This window comes from Ophidiomyces ophidiicola (assembly GCF_022830035.1).
Source record: "Ophidiomyces ophidiicola strain CBS 122913 chromosome Unknown scaffold_17, whole genome shotgun sequence".
In the NCBI taxonomy this organism is placed as follows: domain Eukaryota; kingdom Fungi; phylum Ascomycota; class Eurotiomycetes; order Onygenales; family Onygenaceae; genus Ophidiomyces; species Ophidiomyces ophidiicola.
Window position 1 is genome coordinate 372,084 of NW_026054657.1, and position 22,750 is coordinate 394,833.

At 48.2% G+C, this 22,750-nt stretch overlaps 8 protein-coding genes across 8 annotated transcripts; 2 read left to right on the forward strand and 6 right to left on the reverse strand.

Moving 5' to 3' along the window:
- Window positions 1-41: 41 nt before the first annotated feature.
- Window positions 42-2,375, reverse strand: LOZ57_004349 (uncharacterized protein; the record flags this gene model as incomplete). Its single annotated transcript, XM_049253393.1, has 3 exons — window positions 42-809; window positions 856-1,009; window positions 1,963-2,375. The coding sequence occupies 3 exons, from the start codon at window positions 2,373-2,375 to the stop codon at window positions 42-44; spliced, it is 1,335 nt and encodes a 444-aa protein (XP_049107739.1).
- Window positions 2,376-3,036: 661 nt separating this feature from the next.
- LOZ57_004350 (uncharacterized protein) lies at window positions 3,037-4,751 on the reverse strand (the record flags this gene model as incomplete). The annotated part of the gene is made up of 4 exons (XM_049253394.1): window positions 3,037-3,713; window positions 3,774-3,959; window positions 4,070-4,550; window positions 4,611-4,751. 4 exons carry the CDS (start codon window positions 4,749-4,751, stop codon window positions 3,037-3,039), a joined length of 1,485 nt encoding a protein of 494 aa, XP_049107740.1.
- A 2,944-nt stretch (window positions 4,752-7,695) lies between these two features.
- Window positions 7,696-10,202, forward strand: SIT1 (ferrioxamine B transporter; the record flags this gene model as incomplete). Its single annotated transcript, XM_049253395.1, has 13 exons — window positions 7,696-7,965; window positions 8,024-8,107; window positions 8,174-8,249; window positions 8,303-8,367; window positions 8,419-8,523; window positions 8,575-8,638; window positions 8,695-8,724; window positions 8,779-9,104; window positions 9,161-9,218; window positions 9,279-9,372; window positions 9,430-9,617; window positions 9,673-9,732; window positions 9,793-10,202. The coding sequence occupies 13 exons, from the start codon at window positions 7,696-7,698 to the stop codon at window positions 10,200-10,202; spliced, it is 1,830 nt and encodes a 609-aa protein (XP_049107741.1).
- Window positions 10,203-10,697: 495 nt separating this feature from the next.
- On the reverse strand, window positions 10,698-11,644 carry LOZ57_004352 (uncharacterized protein; the record flags this gene model as incomplete). The annotated part of the gene is made up of 2 exons (XM_049253396.1): window positions 10,698-10,965; window positions 11,043-11,644. 2 exons carry the CDS (start codon window positions 11,642-11,644, stop codon window positions 10,698-10,700), a joined length of 870 nt encoding a protein of 289 aa, XP_049107742.1.
- Window positions 11,645-12,138: 494 nt separating this feature from the next.
- On the reverse strand, window positions 12,139-12,373 carry LOZ57_004353 (uncharacterized protein; the record flags this gene model as incomplete). The annotated part of the gene is made up of 2 exons (XM_049253397.1): window positions 12,139-12,244; window positions 12,306-12,373. 2 exons carry the CDS (start codon window positions 12,371-12,373, stop codon window positions 12,139-12,141), a joined length of 174 nt encoding a protein of 57 aa, XP_049107743.1.
- Window positions 12,374-12,464: 91 nt separating this feature from the next.
- Window positions 12,465-14,736, forward strand: BPL1 (biotin holocarboxylase synthetase; the record flags this gene model as incomplete). Its single annotated transcript, XM_049253398.1, has 5 exons — window positions 12,465-12,519; window positions 12,571-13,210; window positions 13,272-13,841; window positions 13,893-14,164; window positions 14,219-14,736. 5 exons carry the CDS (start codon window positions 12,465-12,467, stop codon window positions 14,734-14,736), a joined length of 2,055 nt encoding a protein of 684 aa, XP_049107744.1.
- Window positions 14,737-15,176: 440 nt separating this feature from the next.
- LOZ57_004355 (uncharacterized protein) lies at window positions 15,177-16,203 on the reverse strand (the record flags this gene model as incomplete). The annotated part of the gene is made up of 2 exons (XM_049253399.1): window positions 15,177-16,073; window positions 16,138-16,203. 2 exons carry the CDS (start codon window positions 16,201-16,203, stop codon window positions 15,177-15,179), a joined length of 963 nt encoding a protein of 320 aa, XP_049107745.1.
- A 1,147-nt stretch (window positions 16,204-17,350) lies between these two features.
- LOZ57_004356 (uncharacterized protein) lies at window positions 17,351-20,251 on the reverse strand (the record flags this gene model as incomplete). The annotated part of the gene is made up of 4 exons (XM_049253400.1): window positions 17,351-18,502; window positions 18,555-18,682; window positions 18,742-19,549; window positions 19,613-20,251. 4 exons carry the CDS (start codon window positions 20,249-20,251, stop codon window positions 17,351-17,353), a joined length of 2,727 nt encoding a protein of 908 aa, XP_049107746.1.
- Window positions 20,252-22,750: the final 2,499 nt, after the last annotated feature.

Sequence of the window (22,750 nt, forward strand, 5' to 3'; positions counted from 1 at the left end):
AGAAATGCCAAAGGTTGAGCGGGGAAAACCCTGATGCATTTTCACCTTCCAGATCGCCGCCTCTCAGCATCTCTATCTCTGTTATCAAAGGCGGAGGATGCGCCCAGGTCTTCATGGCGAATGTTCTCAAACGAATTTTCGCTTTGGTTCTTCTTCAACCCCCTGGCATCAAAATCATAGCTACTTCCGTATGCCAAACCATCGTCTCCTCGGCTGTCCACCCCAAGACTTCGTTGTTCTTGATCGAGAGCAGACAGAAGAATTCGAAGTTTATCCTTCTGGGAGTTAATATATTCTGCCCGCTCAGTCTTTGATGCTGAAGCGAGATTTCTGGGCAACAAGCCCGCAGCATTTAGATCTGAGGCTTGAGAATCGCGCGGCTTACCCGTGGGCGCTACGGCCGTCACGGCGGAGCTAAGCATGGAAAAGATATCCGATCCCGGGCTAGCAACACTTGCGCCAGTACCACCACCAGGTAAATTAAACCGGGAGAATAAAGACTGCGCATATGCAGCAGGGCCAGTAGCAGCAGGCTGTGAGGGCGCAGCCTGAGCCGTCCAAGTTGGCGGTAGACCGAGTACCTTTTCTCGAATTAGATCAATTGCTTGGTACAAATAATTGAGACCGGCAGATCTGGCACGATCATGTGCTTGGCCAATGAATTCCTCTATCTGACGTTCATGTTGAAGTAGAAAAGGATCGAAATATTCAAGATATAGCATCTTTGCACCTTGCGTCTGGGGAAGTACGAGATACGAAAGCGCGAAGAGGCGGATCCAACTGTAGAACGGAAACCTTTTCTCAATTATCTTTTATTAGTAAACAAAGTAAATGCTTGTTTCCGGGTTGCTGTACCCACCATCCTATAATAAAGAAGGTCCATGATTCAACCAACATTACAACAGAGAATACCACCCAGTACATCAGCCATGGCGCAATTTGTGACACATTAGACGTGCGAAGGGCCTTATAGGATGCAAATATTGGAAAAAGGACCGTGAGAATGGACCTACACGACCCAAAACTTGATTAGCTAAGGCCGCGATTTGATCAAGTGTTCCTCCGGGGCTCGGTCAATGCTAATTCAGGTGGTTCCGGATGTTACTCTGGAGCGACGAAGCTCAAAAGGGCACTCACGAAAGGAAATCCGCAATTATACCAAACATGACATGCAAGGAGCAGTTAGTAAAGTGCTATAGAGAGCAGAAGGCACACAATTGGGAATTTGAGAGTATAAAGTGGGCGTTTTAATTGTGGCTGGTAAAATGCCTGATATGAGGTGGAATAGGACCAAAGAATACAGGGGGAACTAAACAGATCAGAACAATCTTTTCAGCAGGAAAAATGCAATAGAAAAGACAGAGATGCAGCCGGAAACGAGCACAGAGAAAAAAACACGGCGCTGCCCGATATCGAACAGTCCGTTTCTAGTGGAAGCGGGCAGATGACACCGTCGACATCATTGGCTGAGTTGATGACGAACGCTAGTCACGTGCCTGATTCTTATTCCCGCTGTTAGCTAACTAGGTAATTAGTTAACTAACTACGTCATTGGTCAGCCTCCTGAGATATTTGCTTTTGCAGCTATGTTTGCAGCATTTGCTTTCTTTGTACGATTGGTTTACAAGGTAAACGCTCCATAGTTATGAAACTAATAATCTCAGCTGGTGCATGTTGTGCACCAAAAAGATATCATCAAGCACCCAAGAAACAAATAACTAGTGGAGTGTGTCTGTACATACATACCCCAAATTTTCAGTACAGAGCGTAGAGCATACACTCTGCCCATGAGTTGGCCTTCCAGATCAAAGAAAGTGAGCAAGCTGCAATCTAGTCCCCCCATAGAAGAGTAGGGAAAAGACGCCAACCCAACGAAAAAGAGTCAAGACCAACTTGTGATGGCGGTACCATGCGATAGCAGATCAATTGGATGGGGCTATAGTGTTGCCCTGGGAAGCGTACCGAATATTGAACGTTGGCGAAGTGATAGTTTCCCAGTCACTTTCGTTCTTTCTATCACCGAACATTCTAAGCGCTCTAGCACGTATTCTGTAAGAGCCTTCGGGAACACGGGTGCCATTTAGCATTCCATTCCATGAAATGAAACCAACAAACGCATCCCTGCCTACGTATTCCTGTGGGTATGAATCTAGGGAGCGGATAAATCTCTCAGAGCCCGACGAACCATTGACGGCCAGAATTTGGATATCAATTGACGGTGTGCCCATGACAAGTCGCCGCAGAAACGTAGGGGCGTGTTGCATTTGAGGTTCCTTGATTTCAATGGTATCTCCCTCTTTAATATCGGGGCCTCTCTGCCCTATTCTGAACGTATTTTCCGGTGCCAACCGGCCTAGAACGATGACCTTCCGCATCGATGATGCCGTCCCGAATTATGGAATAGTGTATGCCTCGTTTGTCGCGTTAATTGTGATGAAGCCATTGTATAGGGGGAGGCGGGAGGCTCTCAGTCCTGTTGGAAGTGATGGGTATACATCCACACGTCCTTTTTGGCCTGGCTAAACCATGACATTCGAATGGGAAATTTTTAAAGTGGCATAATTGGCGACAGTCTCAGGCGTGCCGAGAGAATCAAAGAGAGCCGGACTAGTACCGGTTGAATTCTCAGCGAAAGTATATACCGATCTCACTGGGACATGCTTGATGTGATATGTCACAGGTGATGAGCCATTATTCCAGATTGAGAAGCTGAGTGACTTTTGGAAATTCTCAGTATCATTAAATAGAAGATTGTGGGGAGAGATTATTGTTCTAGCCTTGAAGGCTTTGTGTGCGTCAATAATGCCAGCTTCTTGCTGTATCAATCACTGGGCTGTGGAAAGGTTGTGTTTTTTTGTATCAAAAAAGGGTTGTTGGTTAGATGTTGTGCTGAGTAATGAAATGATCTCTTCAGGAGAAAGCCTTCCCCGTGCCTCTAAAAGAAGAGCAACGACACCAGCAGCGTATGGAGTAGCCATAGATGTGCCCCCATGAACATGATAAGAGCCAACAGCACGAGGTACTGTGGATAGAATATTATTCCCCGGGGGCGAGGAATGTTGGCACAATGCGAAGATCATTGGATGGGCCCCACTCTGTTGTAACAGTTATCTCACCTCCGCGAAAGGGATTCTTCTGAATATGAAGCACCCGCGGCGCAGAAGTTGACGATGTCATTACCACAGAGCCGTTATTTGACGCAGCAGTCTTGAGCTTTTCGCAATACGTCTTGGGCAGAATTCCCATGCCTTTAATAGTGCCCACTAGAGACGGTGGTAACTGCCATGGCGGTACAACATTATCTTCGGGGTTGCAAAAGAAAATGTTGGTAGCGTGGCGATCAGCAAGATTTTTCACTTGGGTATTAGGGACACAGGTTCCCAAACTATACAGAATGGTTTTTCCAGACAAATTAAGCGTAGCTGGTAGAGGCTCACAAGCATTTTGCCTAACTTCAGCCAAAGGAGAAGTGCCATTGTTGAACTCAGAAACCATAGCCCAAGCAAAGGGTTTGTTACCATGCGAGGTAGTATAAAATGCCCGGGGAAGAACAGCCGGAAGCTCAACATTATTTATGTAGCCAACGCCAATGCTGCTAAATGCTGAGTTTAAATCAGCTCCCAAGAATGGTCCTAGGTTTCCATCGTTTCCAGCAGCTCCAAGACATATTACACCCTTGCTAACAATTCTCTCTGTTACAATGGCCCATGGATCTAACAGAAAGACTTGTTAGGCTAGAATAAGAATAAGTTGAATGGAGTTTAGGAACATACCTGCCGACCAGCCGCTAAACGTACCAACTGAAGCCGTGATAATGTCTGACTTTGCCTCAAAGGCATCCAAGTATGCTTTTATAAGTGTGTCAGTGAAGCCTACATCATTCGATAGACTCGAATTTTGGTTCGGTTCTTCGTAGCCTAGTACGCGATAATGGCCCAGAGTGACACCAGGGGCAACTCCTGTAAAGCCGAACGGCTATTTCTGGGCAGCCACAATTCCTGAAACATGTGTGCCTGAGAGAAGAAGAATTAATAGCAGTGCATTACAGGGGAAATTCAAACATATATACCGTGATAATGACGACCCTCAAACGGATCATCGCTTGGAGTTCCAAAAAGATTTTTGCCGTACTCAACAAGACATCCCTTGCCAAAGCACCCACCAAGAGCAGGGTGTTTGTAGTCAATACCACTGTCAATCACTGCCACCCTAATTCCTTTTCCAGTATAACCAGCTTTTCGAAGTTGATCGACGCCGGTAGCTTTATGCCAGGGTTCAGCATAGTCTGTCCGTCGTCGCTGGTCAGCCACCACGAATTCCTGTGGCTGAGCATACCGTTGGATCTTGGGCGACAGAGCGGTAATTTTGCGAATAGGAGAAATATTCTTGACATGCGGCATAGCAGAGATCCTTTCTATGGCAGCATTGACGTCTCCTTTTTCATCAAGGTCGAAAGAGAAGCCCTTAAAGAGTGAAGACGTATACTCATGACGGCGAGTCAGCTTTAACTGCTCCTTAGCCTTAAGCTCAGCAATAAATGCATCGGTGGTCTATATATATGCGGTCAGGTCAGTCATAGGAAAGCCCATATCTAATCTTTGCTCAGGTACCAAGCCTACAGCGTCAATTCCATCCTTGAACTCGATGATATAGCCGCGCTTCAGATCCGTAACGGTTTGTCTTTTGGAAACAAAAGCTCCTGCCCAGGGAAGAGCAAGGACAAGAGTCAGATATGCCCGAAAGGAGACCATTGTGCCGGGCGATGGAAGAAGGCAACGCCTTAAAGAAATTCGACAGTCCTCAAACTGGGAAATTCGACCTTAAAGCTTTGAATAATCCCGTTAAATTTAACAGCGAAAAGATTGCCAAGCTATAGATACTGATAGGCGGGATCCATGCCTACTATAAACAAGAGGCGATTCCATGGCGGTGACGGCTGGGTTGACAGGGGGCAATGGTAGCATCCTTCATATGTACAGCCAGCCGTGCGTCTGCAATGTTTTATATAGCGAAGAAAAAGGGTTGCAGTTTGAACTTTGTTTCTCACGAAAAGATTTCTGTCAACAGGGTTTCTCTTTCTGGAAGAGCAGGGAGTTCAATCATATATGACTGGCGATAATTGAAGGGGGGGGGGCACTCGCTCTGGGGTAAGGAGCCTTCAAACATGAAGTGCTGCTGGTAGGCCAGAATCACTGGCGATCATTATTCTCAAGAGGAGAGAGTCCATCTGCTTTGGAATTTCTCCAGTGTTCTGGCGCTTTGGAGCTCCAACCTAGGGCATAGTAAGCCAAGAGGAGGATGCAACATTTTCTCCTAGCAATGCCATTCAAAAGCGACAAGAGCTGCAATCCATCTAACCAATCTTGAACTAGAAGTAGGACGGTAAAATTAAGAAACACAATGATATAACGGCGGGTGTTGGTCCAAGCTGCAGTGTAAACTGCATCTCCAAATAGAGATATGGGGCGATCCGCCTGAGGTCACAGCAAAGACATATTGTGGAGAACACAGGCCGCAAAACAAAGCGCGGGGACGCGTCGTGCTGCATTCAACTACCTAGTTAATTACTAACTAACCAAAAAGTGGTGCTAGTCTTCAGTACGACGCGTGGAGTACTCCGTAGTTAAGTAAACCTCGTAGCAAGAGGGCATGCTTGGGTACCATTTCATCACCTTGTCGACATTATTGAGTACTCCGTGTGGAGTATTTCATAACTATTATTATTCTCTGGGCATGGTCCATAGTGGTGAAAATCGACGCGTTGACATAAATAATTGACTAACAAGCCGCCTTGTTTTTGAGCCCAGCAAATTCTGAGAAAAGAATGACAGCTTGGAGCTCAATTGCATGTTAATTAAGGATGGCTTAAATTTTTGAATCTCTGCTCGATGAAATTACCGCATCAAGTGATCTGGAGCCAGGCAACCGGTGAGCAAAAGCCAGGCTCGAAGGATGCTTGCCCTTGACAAGAATACTTGTTTTGGAATACTCCGTATCCATGTGAAGTTCAAGCGGCGACGGGAGGCTGATGATCAACTCTGAGGCAGAATGGCAGGGGTAGCCGGAGAGATAGAGAAAAAATTACCATTCTAATAATAAATAGATTGCTGAAGAGCATGTGCGTCTCCAGGCGGAACATTCCATCGTATTGCCTTAAACGTACTCCAGACTCGAGGCGCCAAGGCAGCTAGTTACGTGGTTGCCCGTGACCCTGCCAAGCCTTCTAGCCTGTTCATCAGGTTCAGCCACTAAGTTAACTAGATGACTGGCATCTAAAAACTCGACCATAGTTAGTTACCGGAATCCCCTAGCTTCCCAATACCTAGGAAACTACGCGCTTTTCTACCATCTCACTAGGCAGAATAGTAGGCGATCCCTGCTGTTACGCGATTTTCTACTATTATCCTACCAGTAGGTGGGCCCCTCAAGGCCCGGCTATTTATCCGACAAGTTGCCCATACTTTTTCCGCTGGGCACCGCCGCATCCTCATTTGTTCTCTATGCTTCCAGCCTTCTTTCATGTATTCTGTTTGATGTCCTTTTTCTATGTACACTTACTGTTATTACTAGCCACCAAATTAATGTCTTTGGCTTAAGTTGTGTGGTTATTTTGTTATTGGGTTTGTTGCGTCTTCAATCCTATGTCGTTCATATTTCAAGACCTATGTAGCTGCGTGCATCATCTACTCCGTACGGAGTACTCCCTACGTTTGAAAGTGTTTGACTGCCTCTTATTAGGCTTTCCACTGATCCCCACCTATCCTGCCTAGCATGCAGGATAGTAGGCGATTCCTACTATTCCTCTAGGTGACCATGCAATTTTCTACAACTTCCCTGGCTTTTGTGGGCTTGGAAATTTTCTGGAAGGTTTTCTGCTTGTATGTACGGAGTACGGAGTAGTACTCCGTAATGTAGGTGTAATTGCGCCTATGGGAGATATAGCTAGCCGTACTGTAATAAAAAACCATACGATCCTCCGTACTCCATATAATATCCAGCCAACATGGTAACTAATATGACGTGATTGTACAAACACTCCGTCGCTTCAGCGTTCTTTTTTGTTCCATGACGGAGTACTCCGTATGCGCGGGCAACCGATAGTTAATAATGGTACAGTACTCCGTACGGAGTACGGAGTACAAATCCGGAAGTCCGGTATGGAGCGTTCGATCAATACGCGGCCCACAATCAGATCAGATCAGATAGCGATCCCGACGGCCAGGCTTGCCGCCACAAACGGTTGGGCCCGACCCTGCATGGGGAAGGAAGCCTCGCGCGAGTCGGCGTTCCAGAACAACGGCATCGCCTTTGCATCTCACGCGCCTCCACCTCCGGCCACGGCCACGGCCACAGCGACCGCGGTGGCGGAGGTCGCCTGGGGAGCTTCTTGGATTGCTACGCTAAGGGCGGTTCAAGTGGTTTTGTTGGGTTTTTCTGGCCCGTCGTTGACCCAGATTTTCATGGGCATCTAGCCTCTGCCCACGCTTGAATGAGCTATTTAATTGGCCTGCCTGTACTTGGTAAGTTGGTCACAGATGATGCCAGTGGGCCAAGTGATCAGATAAGAATTCGCTGGTTGCTCTCGCTTCCTTCGGTCGATCATTCCCATTTCCTAAGTATTCATTTTCATCTCTGCTTTTCTTGCAAACCGAGCTGGCACTTTGGCTGTCATCTCCTTTTCGCAACCAAGCAAAGATGGCAGCGCTCGCCCTTGAAGAGAAGGTGATAGCTGCACCACCTCCCCCCATCAACCTTGAGGAAAAAGCCCTCGATGTTACCACAACCCCGGCTGGCAAGACCGAACGTCCACGCGTGGCGCTCCTAGGTGAGAAGAGTCAAGGGGTGCAGCGTGTCGAGGCTATCTCACAGCACTTCAAACTCTCGGATAGGATTCTATTCTTCTTTGGGATTTTTCTCATCGCCTACGCTTATGGGCTTGATGGCACCATCCGGTATACCTATCAAGTATGTGCCCTTTTCATACGTGCATTTTATTTCCCGGTGTGATCTGACCTGCGCCCAGCCCTTCGCCACCGCGTCGTACAAGACGCACAGTTTGCTGGCCACCGTAAATGTTCTGCGGGGTGTCATCGCCGCTGCTGCACAGGTAACTATGGACCCGCATAACCTGTGCAGATCTCTGGTGCATTATTACTAAACACTTCTGTTATAGCCAACTGTGGCTAAGATTGCCGATGTATTTGGAAGAGCGGAGGTGATTATGCTTACTATTGTATTCTATGTTATTGGTATGCAGTTGGGCACTCCTATAGATTTGGATGTCTTCACTCACAGCACCTAGGTACTATTGTCGAAGCATGCTCGTCCAACGTTCAGAGCTTCGCTGCTGGTGCAGCTTTATACCAGGTAACTAGCGTATTCATTCTGATCGAGATATACCGATGCTAAATGAACTAGATTGGCTATACGGGTATTTTGCTACTCGTCGAAGTCCTCATCGCAGATGTTACATCTCTGCGCTCTCGAGTTATTTTCTCTTACATTCCTGCCCTACCATTCCTTGTATGCTTCCCCCTATTACTGCATGGGTCGGTGCCTGCTAATTGCCCTCAGGTCAACACTTGGGTCTCTGGAAATATTACCAGTGCTGTCCTTCAACGTACAACATGGCACTGGGGTACGTATTACGCTGAATACAGCGCTCTCTATTTCCATACTAACCGCGATCTTTAGGCATTGGAATGTGGGCCATTATCTATCCGAGTATGCTGCATATCATAAAACCTTTATTACAACCCTTGCTCATCTGATATCTAGTTTGTGCCTTGCCCTTGTTGGTATCACTGTTTATCGTCCATCGACGTGCGAAAAAGGCCGGCGCCCTTACTGCCTATAAGAGCCCATACCAGCTACTGGGCTTCCGCCGGCTTACGGTTTCTCTTTTCTGGCAACTCGACGTCGTCGGGGTCATTCTCCTGATTGGAGTATTTGCCATGATTCTCATACCATTCACCCTGGCCGGCGGTGTCCAGCTCCAATGGAAAACGGCTAAAATCATCGCGCCCCTTGTTATCGGCATTCTCCTTATTCCGGCGTGGATTTTCTGGGAGATGAAGTGCTTGCACCCGATGGTACCATTTAAGGTAAATTTTCCCTTGCCTCTTCTTTTCTGCATCGTATGTCCTAACTCTGAGAGTAGTTGTTGAAAGACCGCGCTGTATGGGGGGCTCTGGGCATTGCCATCGCCCTTAACACCGGTTAGTATTTATGATATACCCACCTCCTATTGTGAAAGCTCACTGAATTTTCGGTTATAGCTTGGTACATGCAGGGAGACTTTTTGTTTACAGTCCTTGTCGTCGGTTTTGGTCAATCAGTTAAAAGTGCTACTCGAATCACGTCGTTATACAGGTAATGCTATTGATGGTAAAGACGTTCATTTTTTTTATCAAGGCTAACTTTCTACAGCTTCACGAGTACCATTACTGGATGCATTGTCGGTCTAATCGTATTCAAGCTCCGGCGCCTCAAGTTCATCATTGTCTTTGGTACCCTCGTTTTTCTCACCGCCTTCGGCCTACTCATTCATTTCCGTGGTGGAACAGGTGGAGACAGCAAAGCTGGTATCATTGGTTCCCAAATCCTCCTTGGAATTGGTAAGATAGCTCTTCCATGAAGATTTTGTGTGCAGTAATACTAACACATTCAAAGCTGGCGGGTTGTTTCCATATCCCGCACAGGCTAGTATTCAAGCTGCCACCAAACATGAACGTAAGTGACCCCAAAATTCCTAAGAATTTGGAAAGAAATAAGCCTGACCTTAACTACCAGATGTTGCCGTCATCACTGGGCTGTTCCTTGCCTGCTATAACATTGGTTCCGCCATTGGAAATTCAGTCTCTGGAGCTCTATGGAATCAAGTTCTCCCGAAAACTCTTGCTACGACACTCAACAACGCTACCCTAGCGGCAACGGTCTACGCAGACCCCTTGAGCTGGGCTGCCGCAAACCCTGTCGGAACACCAAACAGAACTGCGGTAGTCGCTGCATATAGACACGTCCAGCGACTGCTATGTATCACTGGAATTTGCTTCTCTGTCGTGATTATCGCTTTCGCGCTTGTTTTGCGTGACCCGATCCTTACCAAGGAGCAGAGTCTTGCGAACGCCGAGAAGTACGACAACGATACTACGTCTGGCTCGGACACTGAGATCGAGAGCCGAAAGAATGCCACCGTCTAATTTTATTTACTTACATTAATTAGTGGCTGGAGTTCAGAGCCGTCTTGCCATTTGAATGTTTACATTCGGTATTTCGATGTTATATTTGGAGGCTACCTGTTATTTGGCTAGACTTGCTTAACTACTCACAACAAAAGTTTTGAATATTGGTGTAGGGGGTTAGTGGGTGTTGTCGACTGGTATCTTTTTACCATGGTTCTTTTTCCCATCAAGCAAGGAGCAAATTTCGATTTAAAGAAGCGATTTTAATCCAGGCTCTCCGTATTGTTCGCCTTAATATATCTAGCGGCTCCTTATTAATGACATGAAGATTCTAAAAATTCCGAGTTACACAGCATATATTCTTAGTTCCCAAACGCTAGTAGGCACACACGTATAGTACAGTAGATATTTATTTCCATCTGCGCCGTATTCTTTTCGAGGCCAGTCAGGGTGCTGGATCGCGAATTTCGTCTCAATCCTGATCAATGGGTAATTTTCTTTCCTTATCGCTTCTTATCTAGAAGGCTTCCATGGATAACCAACCTCGTCGTCTTTTCTAATCCACAACTTCGTTTTCCGCTTAGTGACAGCGTGCTCGACAAATACTTCTTTGGCATAGTTGCGCTTGAATTGGCGAATGAAGCGCGGATCCCACAGTTCACTGGCTACGCCTAGATCCTTGCAGCATCGCATCATAGCATTGGATTTGCATCCTTCTGTGGCTGTGGGGATCCCATCAGGGTTGAAGTAAGCCTGTTCACCACGTGCAATGGAAATAAGACTGGACAGATATCAATTAGTCCCAATTCATTTATCTCTTGCATGATTGATACGGTACAACCGACAGAAAACACATACCGTCCATGGGCAACAAGAGCATACTCCCTCGTCACCGCTTTTGCCGTGACTATACTCTCACTTCGCGGTACCAAACCCCATCCTCCAGGGCCAAATGCTTTATTCAATATCCGGCGATATTTAATTTCCGGAAGATATACGATCCCATCGGGCTTGATTTCCACATCCTCGGCTTCAAGAGGTTGCAGAAGGATTGCACTGATTTCTTTTGAGAACGGCTCGGCGCTGAGACCAAAATAAGATCGGGTCCAGTCTACCTGGCCATTGTTTACCGCGTCCGCATCAAGGTCTACTTCGGGAGGTTGATCGTTTAGGCCCGACTTGAGAATGTTTTGGACGGATAGGGGGTTTTTGGCGGCTGGCGCGGTTGTGGTAGCTGTAGTGGAGGGTCTCTCTGGCGTCGAAGGAATGGAAGCGGAGGGGGTTGCAGTTGTGTTGGTATTATTGCCAGTTTGGGAAACGGGTGTTTGCGTTTTGAAGCTGCGAAGTGGTGCTGTTGGAAAGTGCGGTTGTAGCAATGCGATAGGGCGAGTCCTGGGGAATATGGAAGTGCGGAGAGCTGTAGGAGCCCAACTGGCGTGCCGGAGAGCCCGAGATGCCATTATGAAAGCCTCCACTGAGTCTGGCTTCGAAGACACTGCAAACTTGCGATATCGAGATTCAGACTGACGTCGCCGGCCCGTTGTCACGTGATTGTCCTTTTTTTTGCGCAGAGAATAGAAAATATTGTGAGATGAGATGAGATGGATTGACAAATAACTAATAATGTACAGAGGATTCTATCTTTGGATGATGGGCCCTTGTTTTCAGGTGTCTTTCGTCCGGGTTCGCTGGTCGTTCCCTTTGCGCTTCCAGCACTCGCGAAACGCCTCCATCTGTATCGAACAATCAGCTTCAGCAAGCGTTTTTCTGATTGAATCCGCTTAGTCTTTTGACGCATCGTTTCGTATCCGAGAGATACTAGATGTGTCGATGGTATTGAACTTGGGCCGGAAGCTGTCCGTGGAAAATAGCTTAAAGGACACAAAAACTTACTTCTTTACTGCACTTCCGCCAGTCTCTCTTGTCGTAGTAGCAGTCGTTCATCTTGGTTTGTTCAGCTATCAATCTGCCTGTTAAATGTCTGTGTACTGAAGCACACCCTTGCCGTGGACCCGGCTGGCTCCTTACCTGCACATCCAGTGCTGAAGATCCGCTTGTCCCTGCCACGGTCATCAGCTGTCGCCGCCCCTCTCCCGCGGGGCTCTGGAACAAGGGACATACCAGTCATCAGGCTCATCGTCGTCGTCGTCGACAGGTGCTACTATCGCTTTATCATCGACCTTGGACATCTTGATACCCCTTTTGCCTTCCTTTGCACTCAGGGAGCTGAAGCGAGTGCGGTTGAAAAGAGATTTTCTGTGGCGGACGTCGATGCAGACTATGGCTACCACGTCTACCCCCACCACCAAGCGGCTCAATGTCCTGGTCTATTCCGGTGGGCAAAGCTATTCTGATTGGAGACGCAACATTCTGACGGATTGTTCAGGGAATGGAACCACAGTTGATTCTGTCCGCCAGTGTCTGTTTTCGTTGCGCCGCCTTCTGGCATCAAACTATGCCGTTATTCCGGTGACGGGTGAGATGATTATTAATGAGCCATGGACGGCGAGCTGTGCCCTTCTAGTGATGCCTGGTGGTGCAGACCTGCCGTACTGCAGCACCCTGAATGGAGCTGGTAATCGACGAATTAGCCAATTCGTCCAACGTGGAGGTGCCTACCTAGGATTCTGTGCCGGTGGCTACTATGGAAGCAAGCGTTGTGAATTTGAAGTGGGTAATAAGAAACTCGAAGTCATTGGAGACCGAGAGTTGGCTTTCTATCCTGGCATATGCCGAGGATGCGCCTTTCCAGGTTTCGTCTACAACAGCGAGGATGGAGCTCGAGCCACAGAATTACAAGTGTCTAGTTCAGCATTTACCGACGAGGAGCATCTGCCTAACTCTTTTAAATCTTACTATAATGGCGGTGGTGCTTTTGTGGACGCACCAAAATTTGCGGACCAGGGTGTTGAAGTCCTGGCTAGCTATACTGAGCCGATCAGTGTCGATTCCGGCGAGGGAACAGCAGCGATAGTCTATTGCCGTCATGGTGAGGGCGCAGCAATATTGACAGGCCCTCACCCAGAGTACGTATTGCGAACATGTATTGAACCTTCACGCTCTGGAAACTTATATAATACACTCTAGGTTTGCAGCGGCCAATCTGGATAGAAACGCGGATGGGCCTGAATTTTGCCATGTCATCGATACTTTGGCTCAGAACGATGAGGCTAGAACAATATTCTTACGAGCATGCCTCAAGAAACTTGGTCTTCGTGTGAGTGAGAAAGCGGCCCCAGTGCCTGCTCTTTCTCGGATGCATCTCTCTGCTCTTGAGCCGGGTGCTGGCGCAGATCTTATTTCCGCACTCCAAGATATCATTGTTGTGGAAAATGAAGAGAAGTATATCAAAGATGACAGTGATACCTTTCGTCTTGAACGCCCGTCTCCACTTAACATGGACAAAATCGTTGATGCTCTCCCCGACACTAACGAGGACCAGTCAGGCGATAAAATTATCGATTACCAAAAGATCATTAAAGATGTCGTAGTCCATGAGGAGTATCCATCCTCAGTTGATACTCCCTGCTTCAATCACCAAACATTTTATGGCATGATTAAAGAGTATCGAACGCAATCGAGGGAAGATTTATCAAATTTTGGCTCCCATGTCTTATATGCGGAAGTTGTCACTAGTACAAATACATTGTTGGAGAAGTATGTCTTGCTGTTATTTTAGGGTGTTCGACTGTCGCTGACAATTCATAGGAATACACAATTGCTACGTCGGCTGCCGAATGGCTTTATGGCAACAGCGAATGTTCAAGTTGCTGGCCGTGGTCGTGGCTCCAATGTTTGGGTATCTCCGCCTGGGCAATTAATGTTTTCGATATGCATCCGGCACCCAGTTGAAAAATTTGCGAGTGCACCGGTTGTTTTCATTCAATATCTTGTAGCCATGGCCATCGTCAAGGGTATCAAAACTTACGACAAAGGATATGAAAATATGCCCATTAAACTGAAGTGGCCAAACGACATCTGTATGTCACCTAGGCCTTCTTTGCCTTCCCTTTGCTAACGAGCTTCGATGTTAGACGCACTAGACCCATCCCAACCAGACAAAAAGATATACACTAAGATTGCCGGCATCCTGGTTAACGCCCACTTTTCCTCGAGGGAATACATAGCTGTCGCCGGAGCCGGCATAAATGCCCTCAATTCTGCCCCTACCACCTCTCTAAATGCCATCCTCAACCTCATAAACTCGAGACTGCCCGCCAACGCACCTGGGATGCCCCCCCTGTCCCTCGAAAAGCTCCTTGCTCGTATCCTAACAACGCTTGAAGAGCTTTACACTCGCTTCCTTCGCACTGGTTTTGATCAGACGTTTGAAGATATGTACTATGCTGACTGGCTGCATATGGACCAAATAGTGACTCTTGAGGCTGAAGGCGGTGTGAGGGCGAGGATTAAGGGAATTACCAAAGACTATGGGCTGCTGGTTGCAGAGGAGCTAGGCTGGGAGGATCGGCCGACGGGGAAGAAATGGGAGCTGCAGAGTGATAGCAATAGCTTTGATTTCTTCAAAGGCCTGGTAAAGAGGAAGATTTGATGAACTATGCTGTATGAAGAAACAATAGTACCCTTAAAATTGCATTGAATACGGCGGGTTGATATCATTGTGACTCCAACTATAGCAACGTCAAAGTTTTAGAGTCTTCTTCTTTTCAACGGCACTATATATAGATTTGAACATATATATCCCAGGGAGATACGGTCGATAATGGCGATACAAAGACAGGGAATAATAACACTAACATCAGTTCGTAAAGCGTCATAAATCATACTGCATTACCTTATTAGTGTAGCTATTCTATTGAAGGGATACTTTGTTTGGAGTTAAGAGACCCCTAGATCCCATAAATAAAGTAGAATGGAGCGGAGGGGGCAAAAGCCGATGGATATCTCGTAAGTCGTGTCTAGAGCCCAAATAACGCCACAGAAGGTTACCCAAAAAAAGGTTGACCAGGAGAGACACTGTATCACGCTACATCACTCTCCAACGACGAATTCAAACTCCCTGTCTCCCTCTCCAATAGGAATAGGCTTCGCATCATTGTCGTACAGGGTACGCTCAAAGAACTTAACCCTCCCAGAGTTATGGACCAGAACCACGGTCTGCTTCTGCGTCCCGTACAGTCCCTTCATATATTGCATATGATTCGCCTGCCCGTTGCCCACAATTTCGGCCTTTTCGTGGATTTTCGAGGTACATATCTCCGCTTCGTCTCTCTCGTCTTCCTGCTCCTCACCAATGACTGGAATAAATATGCTCTCGCGTAATAAATCGATATATGTCTCGAAATCCCCACCTTCTTTTAGCCGTGGAAGGGTATCTGTGCTGAGAATGGCCAATAATCTCTGCACCAGCTGGTCCTCATGTTCACCCAGCTTTGAGCTCGTATGTAAAGCCTCCTTCATCATGCTCTCCCCGTTCTGCACTTTCTTCCACGAGCAGTCTCCGAACGCAACATTGCTCAGCGCAACGGTCTCGCCCCTCTCCTTCGCAATCCACGTCACCCCGTCCTTGGAGCACACGCGATTCGACACGATCGCCAGCGGCCCGCGGATATTCCCACATGCCAAGCTAAATCCGCCGGCCAGGTGAGCTTCGCCACCCGCGACCAGCTGGTCGACAAACTGCTCCGTGTTCACGGAGCCGTCGGGCGGTAATTCTAGGAAGGAGTTGATGATTTCTCCGCGGCTCAGCTTGCCGATCGCCTGGCTGCAGTCGTCTTCTTTGTAGTTTGTGAGAACTGCGATGCGGCCGTGCTTGGTGACGCCGAGCCAGGTACCGTGGGCGGCGCGGGCCATGTCGCGGGAGCCAAGTACAAAAGAGTACGGTTCAGGCCACCAGTCCGCTGCCGCTGTTGGGCGGCGGAGAAATTCCTGAATATAGTGTTAGTATTCTGCCTCGTTTCTCTGGTTCCACGGGGAGAGTTGAAGGGCATACATCTCGATTATCAACTAGGATTAGGGGGTAGTCCGGGTGAGCCGTTGATATAAGTGCTATGCACATTATTGCCGGTTTAACGTAAATATATCTCTAGAAATGGCTGAAATACTGTAATGAGGTTGGAATATTCTATTCGTAGTCTGTAACGGGCGGCGACTTAAGCAGCTCGGATACTGCCTTTTTAAAGCAGGCAGCGACGCGACAGCAGATCCAAGGGTGGCGAACTCGAAGTTGTGTGAGCTTTCTCGAAGGTGCGTCCAGGGATCCGTGCAGCTTTGGAGTATGTTAAATAGCCGTTTGAACGATAATAACCCGCGTTGCGGAACGTCGTCAGCGCGCGTGGACGGCCGAGGCTTAGTTAGTTATTAGACGTGCATGCAAAGCAAGTGGAGGAAACGCGCGGAGCCGCTACAACGGCGAGTCTCATACGCGAACTAGTCTGTTTTCTATACACAAGCAGGAACAGGGCGCGGGTAGGAGGAAAACCCAATAAGGGTAGACGTGATATCAACAGCTCGGCTTTGTCAGTGTTTTGTTTTTATGTGGAAGAGGGGGGAGCTTTGAGTTGAGGAACTTGGGTGGCGACGGGGTGGCCAACCAGCTAGTTAGGTAACTATCCGCCAGAACTCAACAGTGCCCAACACGCCCATGTGGGTTGGCAAAAAGGCAAAATCCAGAAGGCATCACAAGGGCCGTGGTTTTTAGGGCATTTATGGTCCGATGCCAAGGCAGGAATGGGCTGATGTTCCCATGGAGGACAGTTCTGGCTACTCGATGATTCCCAACTAGATGGCTGTCCTGAGAGACACACGCGGACTAAAGCATGTGTATGATTTGATTGTGCTGCAGAGAGTAGATGGTAAATATTGGGATAATCCTTATCTGGCCAAAAAGAAAAGATCCAAAGTGCGTCCATCAGGGTGGCAATGACAATTCCCTCGGCCCCCAACTGTCAGCTAAAGAAAATACCATTAACCACTTTTGTGCTACACTTTGCATGTGTGTTGGGCAATCTATGTATGTATGTATATATCAAACAATCCAAGAAGAGAAGGAAGGAATAAAAATAATGATAATAAAAGGAGTCAGATGACAGATTGGTGAAGAGAATCAAGAAAAAAATATTTCATCTCACATCACATTAACTCAAGATTTTGGTCAATGGGCAAAATCATGCTTCAAAACTTTTCTGTTTTTTGAACCGCGACTCTCATGGCGCCGGACGTCGTTGCTGGTCTGGCGGTCCTTGCTGACGCGGGCCTGGGCCTGTCTGGTAAGGGCCCTGGGGAGGCGGTCCTGGTGGGGGCGCTGGATATGTAGATGGCGGGCTACCCTGCACACCCGAATGCATCGTCTGGCTCGACTGCGTTTGGGCGTACGGCGGGCGGTATGGGTGCTGAGGACTCGTGGGCGACTGCTGGTAGAACGTGCCGTGTTCCTCAGGAGGCTGGCCCAATGGGTTCACAATCTCCACAGCAGGAGTGTTTGGAGACAGCGCAGTTCTCGAGGGGATCTTGTTCCGTACGCCCTTCGAGGTCTCTCGTGCCAACGGTTTTTCTTCACTGGCGCTAAGTACCGGAACAGCAGTCTCGGTTCGGGTCCTATCAAACCCGGCTGGCCGCTGGTTTAGCGCTTCCGCGAACGTGGCTTCGCTGTTACCAGCTGTTGGGCTGCGATACGACAGGCCGGACGAGGAGACGGTGCCAATGGCGGTGGTTTGGGCTGTATCTTCTTTCTGTGGAGCCTGAGGGAACTTTGGCGGCGTTGTTTCGGTAAGGGGAACCATGCGTTTGGCGTCCTTTTCCGCGGCGTATTGGTCCTTGCCCGCTTGAGCCTGCTCATGCGAGATGGCGACGGAGTATGTGGGTTTAGCGATGTCTCCCAAGGCTGCATCACCACCACCAGGGGCGTAAATTGGTACTCTGCGGAGTGCCAGTACAAGAGCACACATGAACTTCGAGCGACGAGCAGCACGAACAGTCTCGTTGGCCCAGTTGGATTTGTGTCGGATTTCGATTGTCAATTCCATCTTGTCCATGTCTCCAACGCCCGTAACTTCAATGTCAACGTCTGGTTGGAAGTCGCGGGAGTTGTCTTTTTCAAGAACAAATCTTTGCATCTCCTGTCTCAACAACTGGATATCCTCAAAGGTAGTTCCAAAGTCGACTGTCAACTTAAGCTTCTCTTTCATAGCCTTGGATCGCGTAATATTCTCAATCCAGCAGGTGTTGAGAACGATGTTAGGGACTTGGGTGATCTTGTGGTCGGTGACATTTTTAAAGACAGTGAAGAGTAACGAAATACGCTCAACAATCAGACGGGTAGTGTTGATATCGACTCGGTCACCGACATCGTAAGGGTGCTAATCCAATCAGCACCCAATTACTCATCTGTAATGAAACACAAGAACTCACCTTCACAAACAAGAAAATGCAAGAACCCAAAACCTCCTGTGCGGTTGCTGCAAAAACGAAGGAAAGAGACAACAGCGCGGTTGCTCCGGCGGCAAGCGTGGTGCCAAATCCCTTATTCAAGAACGCCACTTCAACCCTTGGTCAGTATCACAATATATAGAGCAAATCAAATATGAACACAACATACCAAACACCAAGACGACCAAAATAAAAACGATGGTGCAGAGGAGATTGTCGAGAACATGAATAGCCTGGTCCACGTCGTGCATGCTCTTGGCGATAGCCTGTCTGGCTCTGCCAAACTCGACAATGGTGAGGATCATTTCATCAAGACTAACATCGCCATTACCATCCTTATCTAGAATAGCAAAACATTCATCCGCATCATTTTGATGATCAGGACCAAAAACATCATAAAGATCGTCGATGTACAGTGCTTCTCGCCCAGCGAGGACAAAGGACATCCAGAGCCGTCTTGCGAGCGCCTCAGACGATGAGCGTTTCTCCAGAGCCAATGTGACCACCGAGTGAGAGGCAGTGGGGTTAAAGACCTGCTTTCCAGTGATCTCGTGAGCAACCTGGCCAAACGCGGCCGTAATCTTGTCTCCAACCCGGCCGACGTTTTGAATAAGACGCATTGGGGAAGCGGAGCCATTTCTTCTGTGTCCTCCCTTGCCCTTTTTTCCAAGAACACCAACAATAGAATCATTAATGATGTAGTCTTCGGTTTCGAATTCCTTGCAGTATTCGGGGAACATTTTTCGAGAAGCATCATAGAGTATAGCGACCATTTGGACATTCTGTTTGGACTCCTGGATCCTTGAGTCAAACTGTTTGCGGTGATAGCTGATTGAGATCAACTGGATGATGAGTTTCTCCACGACTAGGATCAAACTGGAAATGAAGGCAGCAAACAAGATGTTCTTGACCACATCCTGCCACTTTTGGATTCCGGTATCCTTCCGTTCAACATTATCGGGGTTTCTGGTCATCAACTGAATTTTAGTTAGTGGTTATCGTCCAAAGAAAAATTTTCCAGCATGAAAATATTCACGTACCGGGATGAAGGTCGCCAACGATGTCACAGCCCACCCAACTAACGAGAGAGGGATTTCGAGGTTTCGAAGAATGAGAGCATATTTTCTTGTACCTGAGCTAACAATGCCGCATAGAAACTGGAAAAGGAAAGGAATGTAGTGGGCAACGATCTTCGAAACCCACAAACTCAGCCAGACAACCTCAATCCAAGTGAAAAACCACACAATAGCCACGCCTCCAATTCTTGTTTCTGTTGCGACCGTGGCTCCGATAATGATGGGAATAGCGATGAGCAAGGCCAATGGCAGCACATAAATGAAATATCTGGTCACGACGGAAAAGTTCAAAATTTTGCTATAAATTCTGCCCATGCGTGTGATTGTGCCATCTTCTGGAGCTTGATTTTTCTCTCCAGACTGTGCATTGACGACCCGGCGGCCATGGAAGAGGTGTTTTTTCTCGTGGTGTTCGGGAGTCGACTCGCTGGAAGGAATGTATTTGCCGGAGGCGTCGTTTCGAGCTCCGGTGTTGCTGGTCACGGAGGTCAGCGGGATATCGATCGTGGCATCGTGCGGGTTTGCCATGGCCGAGTCCTGCAGCTGCTGGAAGCGGTCGTGAGAGAAACGCTTCTGAGAAATGCCGGGCCGTCGTCCAGACATGGGGAGGGCTGAAGGAGGGAACCCAGGGCGGTACGAGAAGATGAGACAAGAAACGGGACAGTTGTAACGGGAAACGCGGGACTGGCCCTGACAGTAGCGGGTTGTGTCCTAACTCCTAAAGGATGGAAATAGAGCCAGATCCCCACCCTGTTGTTATGCAATGAGCGACGCTAAACGCGTTTTGAAGTGAGGGTGCGCAAGAATACGGGAGCAATGTCGTCAAGTGGAGGGAGGGAGACGGGCGAGACAAACACCAGAACACAGGGGTGCTTCACGATCCACGTTATTGTGGAGAAGAGGAACCAAGGACCGGCAGAAGCAGTAACGTCAACAATAATGGACAGCAGAAACGAGCGTCTGAAGAAGAGAAACTGTCAGGTGGATCGTTTGGGTGCGAGATCGCAGTCGATGAAACGTCGATCGAAGGAAAAAAAAAAAAAAAACGAGCGGCTATGCAGCGTGGATGAAGGATGGACGAGAAGACAGGAAATATTAACAATAAAAAGAACGCGAGCTGCAGCGCGTAGTTGAACGATTGGTATTTATTCTGAGCAGCCGCCGGTGATCCTGCGCGGGAGAGGCATCCCCATCCAGCTCGACGGCCGAAAAAGAAAGCTGCGCGTGCGTGTTTCAGCCTGCCTGGATCTCTTGGAAGCCGCCGCTACGAGGCCCACCGGCCATACAGATCGCAGCAAAGGAGACGCTCGCTGGCTTTTTGCTCTCCAGCGCGTGCATGCTGGCCAATGGGCATTTGCTAGCTGTGGAATTACAGGCTCGATGCATCCAGTGAGAACGCAGCAATGTCGATTTGCGGTGGCGAAACACGATGCAAAAACGAAGAGTTACATAGAACAGCAGCAAAGGGCTTCATGGCTCAGGAACCACTCTTAGGCCACGCACACAGGGTTTTTTACTTGCTCCACCCGGCGACAGCACGCACAGACAAGAGGAATCGGTGTCAGTTTGCCGCGAGGGCCGGTTTGGCCTGACTGACGCCGCGCGATCCACGCAACGCCTACCGCTGACAGGTCACTTTCTCCAGGGACGGGTTTCGGCGCAAGGGTTTCGATCTGGGATCGCAGAGCAGTTGAAGCTTGAGACTGACTGATGGCACTGATGTTTCGCGATCCACCGTGGCCCCCCCCCCTGCTGCACCCACGGCGCGCCACTGTTTCAGGATAACTATCCACCTCATCTTTTTTTTTGGCGAGTTCCGTGGCCGGGGCTAGAAGGTCTGTGGCTGATTGGAATTTCTTTGTGCCCGTTCTCCGGGCTGTTTGAAAGGAAATTTGGTGTGCGGAATGGAGCATGGAGTATGGAATATACAAGCTGTCTCTTTTTTTCCCTCTCTTCCTATTTACTGACTATGAGGCAAGGGTGTGTAGTATGTCATGGACCGACCGGAGTTGGCTCCAGTTAAGGGTCCTTATGCCGAAACAGATGGTGAAACGAAGTGTTCAAGGTTGGAGAACCTTTGTGTCTCTTCCGTACCAGGCAGCTCTATGGAGTACAGTACCTACAGAGGACACGCATACTTTAGTGCTCTGCTCAACTTTACTCAGCTTATCTAGACTTTAAGACAGTGTCGGCAGAGGATTTATCCTCTACTGTGTACTCCGTACTCTGTACGCCGCACAGTCACGTTGTCACAGAGCCCTAGCCCTGCCCTAACTACACATTTAAGCTCGGTTGCTGTGATTGGTCAAAAGATGCATATAACTTAACTAGGTTGTTTCTTGGTGTGCCTACATATCAATCATCAATACACTTGCTACCCATAGGAAATAGAAAAAGAGCAAGTGTAACTTTGTCCCCTTTTGATGCCTTGATCAAAGACAAGGCTGAAATGGAGGATAGCAACCACCCCTATTTTTCAGAAAATGGAGTTGTTGAAAATACTGCAGCACTACGGAGTACCCTGCATATCAATCATTGTGTTCGCGGCCTTCCCAATCCCCATTGAGACCCACGGAGGCGCTGTGTATTATTTGATAATATGCTTTAAATAGGCAGATCTAGGTGTTGTCAACCGGTCTCCTCTACTTTCGAGTTGTACTGCAAAATTGGCAACCAGACCAGGTAGCCATTCTTTCATTGCTAGTTGCACGGTTTTTCATAGTCCTTGTGGGCGGGTGAAGATCATGCGGCAATCGCAGAAGAAATTTCTCCAGCACAAGGCATTGAACGCGCTACCTTCCTCGCAGGAGATATACGTGTCCTGTAAGGCTACGAGGAGACAGGATATCTCCCCGATACTCGATGTCTATCCGCATACCCTTCAATAGATGCTACCCATGACGAACATAGTGGGCCCTGGGGGTGGGTGACTTCTTGCCTCTTTGCCTAAAGCTTAGGGCAAGCACAGACAGTATAGTGTCGTTTCCGATTAAGGACTTTTCCCCGGCTTGTGGCTGGGCAAAAAAAAAGATTAAGGTGCCAATTGATGAAGGGATATGAAGACAAGGATCGAGTGCAGCAGCAGTTCTGGAGTGCTAAATT